Below are 14,903 nucleotides of genomic sequence, written 5' to 3' on the forward strand. Positions count from 1 at the left end.
AAGACAAAGAGTCCGCGTTTAAATAGCAAATATGGAAAAGAAGTCATAGATAAACACCCCATCCCGGTATTACTGTTGTATCTTACAAATGATTTGTGCATCTACTTCTTGGCAAAGGATGGAATAGAATAGAATAAGGCCTTGTGTTCCAGTTGGCAGTTGGAAAAGTTGGAACGGAAGAGTTGGGAAGTACCTGCATCTGAAAAACAACAACCAAACTTTAATCAAACAACCTGAGATCCTAACAGATTCTGAGCGAGAGCAGACAAGGTAATCTGTGTTGTTGAGGGACTGCACCTTGCCCCCCCCCTCGCCCCCCGTCCCCCTGGCGGCATTTATCTTTGTCGCGTTTAATGCGCAGTCAAAGTGGAGAGGGTGAAAATCTTCTCTCTTAATTTCGCATGTCATCTCCCGCCAAAATGCTTCAAAGACGAGGCCCTTGCCAAAGATTTGCCTTCATTCTTTTCGTCTCCGCCTTTTCTCCATCCCCGTGTTTCCATCGCCAGCAAAGGAGCGCGCATTGTCGGCTTGAGAGTTTTACTTTCAGATGTCACTCCAGTTGCATGCATCTGCGACGTGCCTGTGCGTCTGCTCGGAGAGAGTGAGGCGTTCTGATTGAACTGAGGACAGAAAACATCCTTTTTGCGGACAATAAGCGAGATAGGCTTCCCAACCGCTCTTTTAATGTCATCAAAAATCTGGACTTTTAATGCTTAATTGACTTGCTAAACAGACGTTTTTAACACCAAATTCAACTTGTTCCTCAAAGACTAATTAATACACCTTATTACTTTTAAACTGCATCCATTATCAGACAAAATAAGTACTATTGTGCCACTGTGAGCTTGTACTCGACTTGCAAAAAATACCTGAAAATATGATTTTTGAGACCACATTTTGACTAGAGCAGGGGTGGGCAAACTGCGGCCCATGAAGTATTTGAATCCGGCCCGCCAGTTGCTTTCTAAGTATTTAAACTTTTGACATACAAACTGGCAACATGACTTGCAAGTTGGATGTCTTATTCAGTAAAAAAAAGCAAAAAACAACAAAACTGTAAAATTAAATTACATAGTTTGATGTGGTCTGATGTTTAAAGTGCTGATAGTATAAGACTTTTACAGATAAAATTAGACAAATAATTCAAGGAAAATTATAAGCATAAAATAGTGTGTGTTAAAGATTTGTTCTGGCCCCCCGGACAATTTTGTTAACTCAATGCAGCCCACGGTTCAAAATTTGCCCACCCCTGGACTAGAGGTTTCACAACAAAAACGTATTTAAGGTGGTCAAAACATGTACCTAGCATTTTGTGAAAATGATTTCATAGTAGACCGACACGTGGAACAGTGGTCATCCTGCACACGATGGGTTCCATTTCTTGAGGCGTCGGGTCGTGAGGTTCAACCAACACAGTATGACCCTACTACCGTAATTTCTGGACTAAAGAGCACACAAGTATGTAAGCAGAACCCACAAAATTTAAAGACAAAAGGAATTTGTATAGTATGTATGAGCCACAGATGTAGTGAGCCAGAATTAACACAGTGGGTGTACTTAAATAATACCCTACCAGAAAAGTCATTCTCCTTCTCCTGAGAACAAAAACCACTCAAGTCGTCTTGACAAGCATCACAATTGAACAGCCTCATAATTTCTTCATCACACATTTTGTCAGCCTCTCTCATTCTCTTTCCTTGTCGATTTTTATTGCCTTGAGGCAAGTTAGCCATTTAGCTTGAAATATCCTCTTCATTCAGCCCAACCTTTTGAAACCTGTTGGTAATCGTAGACGGTTGACAGTCTGGCTGACAGTCCAATATTCCAAACAGAATAACAGAATTCTCCCCTCAATCAAACTTATTTAAGCTGTGTCAGAGATTGCTGCGTGAGACTTTAATATGTGATATTAGCTTCCCCTTCACTCATCTACGTCACAACTTCTTGAAGCTGCCCTCCGAGCATCTTGGGAAATGTAGTTTTTAGCCATACGTTAGCCTAATTACTTAAAAAGGTTGCCCCTTAAACACTGGAAATTACGGTAGTTGGGATTCTTTGCGTAAAGGTTGCCGACCCCTCTGCTTGACAGTCGTTTAATCAATCTGCTTCATTGATGACCATAATCTCAAAATTGACATGCCACCAAATAGGTTGAATAGGTTATTTTTAAATTCTGCAACTCAGATTTCCCGAAAAGCTAAACGTACTTTTAAAAGACACTCCAAAGGTAGAGAGGGGAGCAAAGAGGTAGTGCTTTCTTTTGTATGCATTTTTCGAAAATAAGATGATCTTTTTGAGATTTTTCTTTAGATAAAATATCCACCAAGACAGTATTAGAACCGTTCTTTTTCTACGGTGGAATCATTCTCAGTCTTTTTAAAAACGAGAATTTTTTGCACAAGTTTGACTTTGTTTTTGCACAGGCTCCATTGCATCCACACATCCACCTCCACGCCTTTGAGTGAGTGGTACTGAAGGTTTGAGAATGTCTTTTAACTTGACAAGACCAAGCCCTGTTATCTTCTCCTTAGTGACGGTGATTGACTGCAGCTGATAGTTTCTCTTCGGCTGCAGAAAAGAATGTGCCTGACAGCGCTCATTGGATTGAAAAACTGGACAGTACAAAGAACTTTGTGAAGATCCAAGAAGGAGGATTGGAGATTTACACAAGTTGGGAAAGTATTTTGTACATGTATGTGTTCCCCTCCACTTTCTATCATGAACTTTACAAGGGTGGCTTGGTAAAGACGTGTCATTTGGCTTTATATAACATGATAACACAAAATGCCATTTTATCTTCTTTACCAGATTTTCGTAAACAGTTTGCCCGCTCTTATCTCCACTCGTCCAATATAGCTGACCGGAGCCTTGGCTTCTCACCCTGACTGACTGATGCACTGGTGATAAGCGGTCACTGTGGAAACGGTCGCGAGCCTCCCACACCAAACAAAACCTTTTCACGTCCACCGCTAATAGTCGCACCTTCTGACTGGGCGCCACTATTCAACACATGAGCGGCCAAAGATACTTCATTGTCAGCACAGGAACAGGAAAATACCCATCTTAAGTAACTTTGGAAATACTGTATTAACTTCACCTTTATTCTAATGACCCATTTTTCCACTTGAGGCTTTTGTATGACTTTCATTATTACAACAGGCAGAGACTGGTATGACTGGATTATAATAAAAGAGGGAGGTGTGCCGTCCCAGCCAGCTGAGCTTGAGTGTGTTTTTACGCTATTAGCAGGCAGGGGTCAGCAGGGGTGAGGCTGTTCAGCATGTTTAATAGCCCCCGAATGGACTGTGGACGTAGTAATAGACTGATAACAAACACGGGCAGGGTCATGGGTGGAGAGGAAGTCATGGTTAGGATTCAGGGGGAAAACAAAGTAATGATGGATGTTTTGGTGGGTTTTGTGATTCGGACCCCCCCCCCCCCCCCCCCCCATTACTTTGTGAGGTTGGTGACTGAATAACTTATGCATACAAGGCAAACAGTGCTTTGAGCAAATTAAGCATCACCTTATTGCCTTTAAGAACAGAATTCATACATTTTTTTAATGATACATTCAAATGTTTTTATGGAAATATTGTTCTAATTACATGACAAGTGAGGGAAAGTGAGTCCCCCGGTAGGCAATACACAACATTAGGTAAAAAAAAAAAGGGGGGGGGGGGATCAGAACTTCTGGATGTGTTAAATGATGAGATTGTGTGTGCGCGTGTCGGTGGTCTAATGACTGAGCTGTCTGCAGAGAGCGGAACACAGGAGGGAATTAGTCATCATTGCATATCAAAGGTTCAGCCATTAGAGACTCGGGGTAGGGTCTTCCTAATGAGGGGGGGGGGGGGGGTACCGGTGTGTGTGTGTTTTGTTTGCCTAGGTCACATTCTAATCACAGTTGGACACACATTCACTATGACCTGCTTTTCTATGTGGTGTCACAAAAAAGGTGAGTAGCGTTGATATATATTCATTCATTCATTTTATACCGCTTTTTCCTCATGAGGGTCGCAGGGTTGCTGGAGCCTATCCCAGCTGTCTTTGGGCGAGAGGCGGGGTACACCCTGGACTGGTCGCCAGCCAATCACAGGGCACCGTTGATATATATATATATATATATATATATATATATATATATATATATATATATATATATATATATATATATATAAAATCCATGTCAAGAAGCTAGATGGAATTAGATGCTCCGTGTTGCCAGGACCCTCTGGCAGGCCTCGCCATGCCTCTCAGTGTGGCACGGCGTGGGCAGAGGTGCCAGCGAGATCCCGGGGCTTTGTGTGACACACGAGATTAACGCCAGAGTCGGTGCACGCACACGGCGCACAATGCACCTCACACATCTCCTGTCTCCTTCTCCAATTAGAACTCTCTATATGTGCTTTTGCCAGTATTAATGTGTGTGTGTGTATGTGTGTGTGTGTATGTGTGTGTGTCGACCCATTGGCGATGCCCTCTGTGCCATCTGCACCGCCACCCCCCCACCCTCTCTCCAACCTCCCACCCGTCCCACTCATCACAAGGGTGGGCTTAACCATCTGTGTGCCAATGTGTTCCCACAGGGAGGGGAAAGGGGGCGGGGGTAACAACATGCACACGCACAAATACACCTAGAAGTGCACTTCATCTTCCTAAAATAGATGCAGAGATATCAATTTCATCAGAGCCACTGTCATCTCAATATTGACTTCCGATGATTGTGTTTTTTGTGTACAGACCATAATAATCACATGATAACTATCCAATCTGAAAGGTCGACAACACACCTGTAATGTGGAAGTATAAGCAGACTGTAGTCTGTTAATGGTCTGAGTCCACAAACAAGATTCAAAGGAAAGCCCGGGACTTAAATGGGATGAAAAGTATATGTAAATGTTAACACTAAGGTGGCTTGTGGTCTGGTAATGATGGTGAGTGGGTGTAGGCATCATGCTGCGTAATGTAGGCCGCTGGCTTCTATTATGTTTGGATATTGAGGAAGGTAAGCCTCGACTTACTTGAGATGATCATGTTTTGAAACTTCCTTTTAATCGTCTTTCATTCTGCATTCTTTCTCGTCTAAGATAGTCGGCGTGTATTGTTCCTTATCAGGTCTCCATGATGAAGGAATAAGGTACTCTTGCACCCAGTGTTGGAGATGAGATTAGATTTCTGCGACATAGAAAATGGAAGTGGATTATTTAGTAAGGAAAAAAAAAAAAGAAGACAGAATTGAATTAAAACTAGTGGGTGTTATTGTTAAACGTGGAACAGTGGGAGCTTAAACATATAGGCTCAGTATAGCCCCCAGGCAGTGGATAGCGCCATCTCCTCTTTCTTGTTCTCACCAATAGTCTTAAAAACATATAAACAGCCTTCAAGGACCACAAAGCCTGTGTAGAAAATCAGAAAAAAGAGAATTTTGTCCTCACTCTTTTCCCCTCCTCAGTCCTCGCCCTTCTCCCTCGGAGCAAGTATACAAGGCGTGCAATGGGGGTGGGGGGTGGGGTGCATCAGGGTGCATCAATCCAGAGTTGAGCTTGTGCCTTGACGTGGTGAAACACAAAATGCAAAGATTTGGTGCATAAATGCGTGCTCTTAAAAAAAATAAACAGAAGGGAATGCTGCCAAATCTCCCCATTCAGCCTGATGCTGAAAGAGGCAACATCTTGACAGCTTTGAGGTGTGTGTGTGTGTGTGTGTGGTAGTGGTGGTGGATAGAGAGAACTGAAGTAGAAAAAAAAATGGCTAAACAAAGCTCGGTAAGTAATGCGCCTCTGTGGTGTAACATTAGGAAGTGTGGTAAATTAGACCATATCGTCTTCTAATGCTTGGCGTTCCCAGTGACGTCGCCATGTTACCCCACCATTTGTCGAGAAAAGCGGTCGACCATGTACAGGATGTCGATGACAACACAATAATAAAAATGTTAAATGTAAAAAAAAAAAAAGCGAGAGAGAAAAGCTTACCTAGCTTCACGGCGGATGAGTGGTAAGCGCGCAGGCCTCACAGCTAGGAGACCCCGAGTTCAATTCCACCCTCAGCCATCTCTGTGTGGAGTTTGCATGTTCTCTCCGTGCATGCGTAGGTTTTCTCCCACATTCCAAAAACATGCTAGGTTAATTGGCGACTCCAAATTGTCCATAGGTATGAATGTGAGTGTGAATGGTTGTTTGTCTACTATATGTGCCCTGTTATTGGTTGGCGACCAGTCTAGGGTGTACCCCGCCTCTCGCCCGAAGACAGCTGGGATAGGCTCCAGCACCCCCGTGACCCTCGTGAAGATAAGCGGTAGAAAATGAATGAATGAACTCCTTACCTTTATAACTGTTATCTTGCACACTAGGGGGACGTTGCAAGGGAGGGAGAGACAAGCTAAAGCTACGTTCGCACTGCACGATTGCACAATTCAGATTTTTTTTGTGCTTATTTCTTCATGTCTTCATGTTTCTTCATGAACAGTATAATTCAGATTTTGTTCAAGTGCCTCAGTCATACGTAAATTAAATCCAACGTGTCTGACTGACTTCAGTCTGAATGGTGACGTCTCATATATTGGATACATACACCATCAATAGGGCTCATTTGTCCATGTCCATAGACAGGAAGGAACTCCCTTCCTGACTGTTTGGAGGCGAGAAACGAGAAAAACAGACATGCATGCCCTATGGCAATATATTAAGGCTGAGCTATCAACTTCATTTTTATTTATTGTGTGATTAATTAATCGTGGCATTTGAGCGGTTTGGACAGTACTTTAAGCCGATGTTGATTTTTTTACTTTTCACTCCACTTTTTTTGTGCTTTACAGTTTGTCTCAGAGCGTCTGGAGCCCCCACCTACCTGTATAAACTGAGTCCTGGCATCAAGAGATAGTGACTCTATATCTTAATAGCGTTGCTTGACCGCCACTTGGCCTTCAGAGGGGGCACTCGTGTCCCCCCACGATAAAACCACTTCACACAGAACTTGCGCCTCCCTGCGCTATGCCCCGTCCGCTTGCTCTTCCTCTCCGAGGAGGGAAGATATGTGAGCTCATGCTGGGATGGAGATAAGTCCCTGGCACCACAGGCAGTTATGCATATTTCTGGAAGATTGTTGACTGAAGCGAGTTTAAGCTGACTTTCTATTGTGCTGGTGTATAACTGTCAGGTAATGTTCCAGTTGTTCAACTGGTTGGAGCGGCACATAAAAGCGTTCCAGGATAATGCTCCCGTAATTACCTTGTTTTAACTTCTAGCAGGCAAAAGAACTGGGACATAACTGTCAGAATCGGTTAAAAGACACCCCATTCTTTGTACTAACTGAAGATAAGTGGACATTTAGCCATGTCAAGTCATGTATTCAAGGTCAACCTGGTGTAAACACGCTACGCACCAGCCTTTAGCTATGACCAGTGCTCTCTTATCATGTTGATTTAAGGGAAATAATAGGATCTGGACATGCATGCATTTGGTGGACTAGTGTGACTTGTGTGTCTTCATGGGTCTTTAAGGTTTGTTTACAGCCAGTCTCCCCTTGCCCCTGCTCACAGTCAGCCCCTAATGCACTACAGCTGTTTGGGTCCCCGACACAAGGGCCTCCTATCAACGGTTTCATTGTAATGAACCCAGTGTGTGCATGCTTCTATTTTTTTTCTTTTCCTTTTGTGTGTGTGTGTGTGTGTGCACCCTTCTGGGTGCCGTTGCGAAGCATCTCTACCTTAACACAAGCAGCTTTGTGGCACCTTTTTGTCTTTATCGCATCGCCTCCCTCCTTTATTTCCAAGAGGCAACTGATGAACCTTTGAAACACCTAACAAGCTCTCTTTTGTTTCAGTCCAGGTGAAGCAATCGCTTTTGTTGTCAATATTCTCTCATCATAGACACCCCAGCTGCCTTGTTCACATTAAGCAACACATGACTTGTTATGCTCATAATTGCACTGTTTTAACAGATATCTGGGGCAATCTCTATATATACGAAAAAAACGCATTAGTATGTATAAAATATATTTAAAATATATATACTGACACAAATATAATACATAAATATTTTTATATTCTGTTATTTACCAGCTCAGATTGAATTAAACAGCGGCATTGCCACCTGCCAGTGTGCACGTCCACGAAGCACGCAGCCTTGTATGAAATACGGCAGGGTAAAAATTCTGCAAAAAACATCCAGAAATTACAAATATTTAACAGTAATTGTAAAATGTCCGATTTCCAAATGGATTAAAGGCCAAAATGTAAAAAAAAAAACAATAACTTAATTACCCAAATTACAATAGAAGGAGTGAAATGACCCAAATATGGACACAATAGTCCCCATCCCTCTGCTCAGGTAAACAACCTTTTTGTTTAATGCATAAATTAGTTGATCATTTGTTCCCCAGCTGTCCTACAGAGCCAAGAAGAGATGGCGTTCCCAATCAATCCCATGTTTAGAGTTGGAATTTGATTAAATTATTCTGCGTATTCTTCCCATTGGACCATGAATTAGATTAACGGAATAGAAAACTAATGCCGCTGATTGTTGTTGACACTGTCATGTGGAGTCAAGTGTGGAGTTTATCTGTGCTTGTAATCTAATATTTACGGAATCCCTCCGCTTATTGTATAAGGTGATCATTTGCTGTTGTCTTTTTAGTCACTTAATGGATGTTACATCATGTGCAGTTCCGAGTTATTTTTATAGTCTTTGGTTCTGCCAAACACTTTGAATGCTATTCGCCTACACAATTTGGATTTCTAATGGCTTCTTAATGGTATTATCAATAGGCTATTGGCTGACTTGCTTGTTTCAGATAAAGGATTGTCACCTCGTAATCTGCACCAGCAATCTTAGCTCCAAATAATGTTGTTCCTGAAAGTTTTCAGACACATTCATCACTTTAACCGTATTTGTCATGTGTGTGCAGTTCAGTGACAGGGCTGGTTTTAGATGCCCCCCCTCCCTAATTTCAGTGTGTGTGTGTGTGTTTAAGTATTACAGAAGTGGCAGTCTGTCAACTCCGCTTTCCTCTCTCTTCAGCGGAACAATGGCTAGATTGGCCGTATGTGTGACACGCAGACCACACACCGCTAATAGTGACTGACAGCACAAAGGGCCCAAAAGCAGCGTGCACTCCCGACACACAACATGTACAGTATGCACACCTGAGGACACAATAGGTGTGACTGGCGAAGGTTGCATTTTGTGTGTTCGGTGTGTGTGTGTGTGTTCATGCATGAGAGGGCCGGCATATGTTCTGTTGAAAGTGTTCAGCTGTCTGCTTGTAACCAAATCAAATCCACGTTGCAGAATCAAATGGCTCATTCTGGCTGCATCAAAACAAAGGAAGTAAGGAAGGACTCCAACGCTTTTATTTAGAAGTCATGTTCCTCTGCAGCTATTCATACTATTCATAAACATGGCCATGAAAATGGATGGAGGACGTTGTGTTCAGAATCATGCAGCCACACAATGGCTGGCTAATGGCCACACAATAAGTACATTGAGACGTTGGGAATGATGGAAGGGAAGCGGGGATATTATGGTGCAAAGTGTTTTCAGAAAAACCTGGAAAATGAATGAGTGCATAATACATTTATCCTTGTCTAGTGACTGTGGTGTGGCTTTATGGAGAAGCTACTGTCACCAAGGAGGTTTAAGGTTTCAACCCTGGTGTTAGAAAACTAGTGCAAAATAGGTACTTTGGCTGTAGAAATATTATCGATACACGGACGTGTAAGAGTATGTTGGTAAACCTCACCACCTGATGCCTTAAGAGTCTCGACTCGAGTGTGGTTGTGCCAAAATACACTGGTAAACCTCACTCCCTGGTGCCTTAATAGTTGCTTTTCCCTCAATGGCGAGCACTTGCTGCGGAACCTGTGGCTGGCTGAACCAGGCAGCTTACAGATACATTGGCTGAAAAGTGATTAGGGAGCTAATCACTACATTATATATTTTCAAGGGACAATGCTATAGAAATTAAACTTGGATGTACTTTAGAGTAGTCAATGTAGGGCTTGTGTAGCAAGATTGATATCCCACACAGCTATGATTGTCATTGGCAACGTGAGTAAATAGCAAGATAATCAAGCATAGCAGCATGGTCTGGGGCTGCATGAGTGCTGCCAGCACTGGGGAGCCACGGTTAACCAGGGCATTACCCCTTTCCTTGGGAAACATTCAGAGGTGTTTTGCCATTAATAATAACAATAATACACTCCTGCCCCCAGGGGGAATGACACAAAATAATTAAGAACCACTGTAAGGGAACGTGCACGAGTGACTTTATTTATATTTTAGTCCTTTGTCAGGTGGAAGTTATAAAAGTCATCAGTCATCACAACACAGACGAGGGCCTTCGATTATGAGGGATGTCCCCAGCAACATCGACACATAGTTGTTCTCCGTTTGACGCCCCTGCACAACCCGAAGTTCCATTGAAAAAGCACCCCAGATCATGATGGTGCCGCCTCATGTCTCGTTTCAGTGGGATCCTCCAGTTCAATTTTTTGAGGTCTACCACTTGTTTTTTTTTCTTCCATAACCCTCAAAAATTTAAAACTTTTAAATGACAGTCCACCTGCGTCCAACCTCAGCAGCTTTGGCACGCTGCGAGAGACCTTGATTGGGCAGCGCAACCATCTGAGTTCAAAGAGAGAAAGCTTTATTGTCTTTGCCATCAAGAGCCTTTTTCATTTAACCAATTTTATTTTATTAAAACTTTTTAACTGAAAATATATTTGTATATTTCCCCTCTCTAAGCAACGTGCCACTTTTCAACAAAGCAGCCTGGCTTTCAGACTCGTCATCTGTGGTTGTATCATTTCCTTTCATTTGCACCCTCTAATAGTAGCTTACTCAGCAGAAGATCGAAATCGTTCGGAGAAAGAGACAGGAAGTGAAAGCGTTATTGACCCCACAGATGAACGTGCTAAAGGTTTTCTGGGTCAAACAAAGGCTGAACACACATGCAGGTGACGTGACGAGCTAATACATTAAATCGGACTTATCTCCCTGTGATAGCTGCCTGTACGTTGCGTAACATGGAGCTTCTTATCATCCAAGTGTGTCTACATGATTTGTGGCTGTTGGCTTGAGTGCGTGAAAAACCGTGTGTGTGTGAGCGAAAAAGTGTGAGAGTCGGTCTCGAGGAAGGGGGCAGCACTGATGCGCCTTTGCGCTCGGCCAGTGATGAGCCCTCTGGTCAAATGGTCCCACCCCTCTCGCACACACACACACACGAGATGAGAACGAGGCTTCTGCTGCTGGCCCTTTAAGAGCTGGATCTCACAGCTTCCAGCCAGGGGAGGAGAATAGGAGGGACAGAGGCAGAGAGAGAGAGAGAGAGAGAGCGAGAACGAGAGAGGGTGGGTGTCAGTCTGAAAGTGTGTGAGTAGAGAGAGAGAGGAACACACACATACAGTCATACAGAGAAAGAGAGAGAGAGCGGTGTGTGTATGCGTGTGTGTGTGTGTGAGAGAGAAAGGTTGAAGGATCACTCTTATCCCGTCTTGTTGTGAGGGGGAGACTTCACCTTGTTCAACAGAGCATTGTGGGACTGTTTTATGTTGTTGTTGTCGAGAGAGACGGACCCTTACTCCAGCATGCTCACTGAGCCTGAGCTACCTCAGGAGTGTAACAGGTACGTGCGGACCCCCCTCACCCCCACCCCCCATACACATACGCACACACACGGATGAGTTAGTTAGCGGACGACGATTGTTGTGACATTGTTTGCGATGGTTGTCAATGCATGTGAAAGGAGAGCTGATATTAGATAAGTGTGTTGAAGAACTTGCGTGTGTGAGTGTGTGTGTGTGTGTGTGTGTGTGTGTGTGTGTGTGTGTGTGTGTGTGTGTGCGGCAATGCTCATCATCCACTTTCATCACTTTATTAACATCTCGCTCATAAAAAGCTGCACTTTTTTATTTGGAGTAAGTAGCCACATTTGAGATTTCCAATCCAACTTGAAGTTTTTGAAGCCATCCCTGTAGCTTAAGTTCCTCTTTTACAAAATATCACCGCTTTACTTTTCTTAATCCCGCTTCGTAATCCCATTGTCCAATCCCTACGCTGTTATTTTTTGCAGTCTTCTTTAATATGCTAATGTTTCCCCTCTGATGTCGGCTTCATTTAAAGGTGTGAAACCTGTAACCTGGCATCAGTCGTGTTGTGAGAAGCAGATTATGTTCTCATAGCTGACATAACCCAGCCTTTTCACACACACACACACACACACACACACACACACACACACACACACACATGTTGACTTCCATTGCATTAATAAGTAGCGCTCTGTTTGCCTCATGAAACTAATCTTTTGTTCGGAGATAAACTGGGGAGGAGTTGGAAGGGAGGAGGGGGCGATTTCAGGGGCCCTTGATTAAAAACACATTCAAATATGTGTTTTTCATAATAATCAAATCCGGCAAAGTGATTGAGAGGCAGGAGGAGAGGAGTAGAGGAGTACAACAACAGTCAGGGAGGAATTAGGAATGTAAAGGATTACACAGGAAAGCAGAATGTATAGAGATAAATGTGGGGATTACAATGATTTAAGTGGCGAGCACTTAAAACTCTTTGCTTTCCAGTAATGCACTCCATCACTGCATTGCATGTGTGTGTGTGTGTGTGTGTGTGTGTGTGTGTGTGTGTAAGCAAGGGGGTATCTCTTTCTCTTCTGTGTGTGTGTGTGTGTGTGTGTGGAGCGCCACTCTCTCCTCTGAGTTGTCAGTGCGTGTGCTCTCCATCCTCGTTGGCCGCGATGCTCTCGGTTCCTGCGTCTCTGTAAGTGTCTTCATCTTTTCATCGCACTTCCTCTCCTTTCTCTTATCACCGCTTCTTCTCTTTCTTTTCACAATCTGATGGAGAGTTCTCTAAGAGGTTCTTAGGTGAGAAAGAACTTATGTAGTATTTTATGTATACGCTCTGTGACTGACTTACCGGTGCCTGAAAACTTTGACTGGAAACCTTCTCCCTTTTTTTTTTTATGGCTTTGTGTGTTTGCCTGCCACATTGACAAGGACGTGAGAATTAATGAAGGGGAAAGGGATTCATGTGGCCAAATCGACACTTTCTTCCATGATGGACAGAAGAAAAGATGCGAGGGGAAAGTGACAGAAAAGTGAGAATGGCCTAAATTGTGGAGGGGGAGGACGAGGTGTCACTCTGCTGCTGGTTCAGTGTTCAAGCAGCGGCAGCGGTGATGCTAGGGTTGCTGCTGGTTTTTTTTTTTTTTTTTTTTTTTTACACCTTTTGCATTTGTCCCCTCTATTTATTGCGGTGTGATTTTTAAGTGGGGATGTCAACACTTTTGAGACTTTTTTTTTTGTGCTATTGTCGTGGTTTCTAACCAGTTAAAGTGCCGCTCCCTGTACTTTATTCAGATGAAAGTGATGTGTGTGTGAAGGCCAAAGAGGGAGTAATTGAGTAGCGTGTCCGTGCTCTGCAAACTAATGCACTATTCTGCCCCTTTCTGTCCCGTCCTCCATCACACACACATACACACACATACACACACATACACACACATACTGGGACTGGAGGCCATTGTCTGGGCCATATTGTGTGTCCCCTGAGAGCCTTGATAACCGTGTCTCCATCCATGGAGGAAAATAGAAAAATACCAGCGGAGGAAACTAAACCCCCACGACCAGCTGAGTTTGTTGTGTCTGTATCCAGTCTTGTCACATGACGTGGGGGGTCACATGGTCGGAGTCAAAGGTCATGTGGAGGTATTGCATGGTTAGTGGAGCAGTGCTCACTTTAAATTCATCCATCGGTCCCTTGCAGGATATTTCCCCCAACACACATCATCCACAATAGGAGGCAGTGTTAGGGGTTGTGTGGTTCCGCCCAGCTGGCGACAATAAAGTCTCTGTCTGTCCAGGTAGTGCGACAGGGAGGACGTTGAAAGTTTTGGAGTCGAGCGAGAGCGAGAGAGAGAGAGCAGCTGTGTCATTTGGAGAATGAACTCCCATGCAAGTGTGGTTTACAGCAGGGAACGTAGCAAACGGGTTAGGGTGGGTGGGTTTTTTTTTTTTTTTGCGCTGACAGCGAGACAAATGTCTCGACTCCTGTATGGATCGCTTCGCAAATAGCCACGCCGGCGCAACAATGGCCCAAAAGTCGCTGCCTCGTTCAATAAACACGGAACGAAAAGGGAACGCACGGGGTAGCCTTCCACCGGATGCACTTTTCCCCTCTTTCTCTCTCTCTCTCTCCGTCTGTCTCCTTTCAAACAAGCGCCCCCTTCCCCTCCTCTCCCCTCACACACACACACACATACACACTCCTCGTCGACACACACACATTGTCTTACTCGCTTCTTCCTCCAGATTTTCCCACGCACCGTCTTCGCTTGTCTAGACTTTAAACTGATGTGACAATGTTGATTTTTCTCTTCATTTTTCTTGTCTTAACATGTGTGTGTGATTAAACAGCAGTGACATTAGGGTGCTGTGTGTGTGTGTGTGTGTGTTTGTGTATTGCCGCCTTTTGTGGCCACGCTGGACAGGAAACAGCGTTTGGGCTAACAGCGGCCAATTTGGTACCTCTCACAGAGAACCCTTTGTGTGTGTGTGTGTGTGTGTGTTGGGTGTGTGAGCATTCTGTGGCCGTTACACACTTTCTTTAAGTGTTCATCGGGGGAAAATCCAGCGTGCATTGCTAAGAGCAGAAAAATGTCACAGTCAGAGTTATAAATAGTCAAGACAGATCATATAAGGCGCAATCTTTACAATATTTACAAAATTGGTCCATGTTGCCGCCACCTATAAATAGATATTAGGCAATTTCCCTACAGGGAAAGGAGGGATGGAGTGACCGTCTTACAAACAGCTGATTGTGTAAAGAGTGGGAAGTACGGGAAACAACACCATGCCAAGAGAGAAAAGGCGTTACGATACTACGTATTAAAAA

At 43.7% G+C, this 14,903-nt stretch overlaps 1 protein-coding gene across 11 annotated transcripts in view; it reads left to right on the forward strand.

The window, feature by feature from the left end:
- sox5 (SRY-box transcription factor 5) overlaps positions 1-14,903 on the forward strand; it is a 176,473-nt gene that overhangs the window by 93,673 nt on the left and 67,897 nt on the right. For 2 of the 11 annotated variants that reach the window (XM_058076809.1, XM_058076810.1), the window contains exon 1: positions 11,301-11,622. The exons of 5 other annotated variants lie outside the window; for them this stretch is intronic. In XM_058076809.1, coding sequence (XP_057932792.1) covers positions 11,546-11,622 — 77 coding nt within the window. In that variant the 5' untranslated portion in view covers positions 11,301-11,545. Of the gene's footprint in view, positions 1-11,300; positions 11,623-11,678; positions 12,771-12,802; positions 12,875-14,903 lie in introns of those variants that run through there. 4 more of the 11 variants (XM_058076806.1, XM_058076807.1, XM_058076808.1 and 1 more) reach the window with 3 other exon arrangements.

The sequence above is a fragment of the Doryrhamphus excisus genome, chromosome 7, assembly GCF_030265055.1.
Source record: "Doryrhamphus excisus isolate RoL2022-K1 chromosome 7, RoL_Dexc_1.0, whole genome shotgun sequence".
NCBI classification, from domain to species: Eukaryota; Metazoa; Chordata; class Actinopteri; order Syngnathiformes; family Syngnathidae; genus Doryrhamphus; species Doryrhamphus excisus.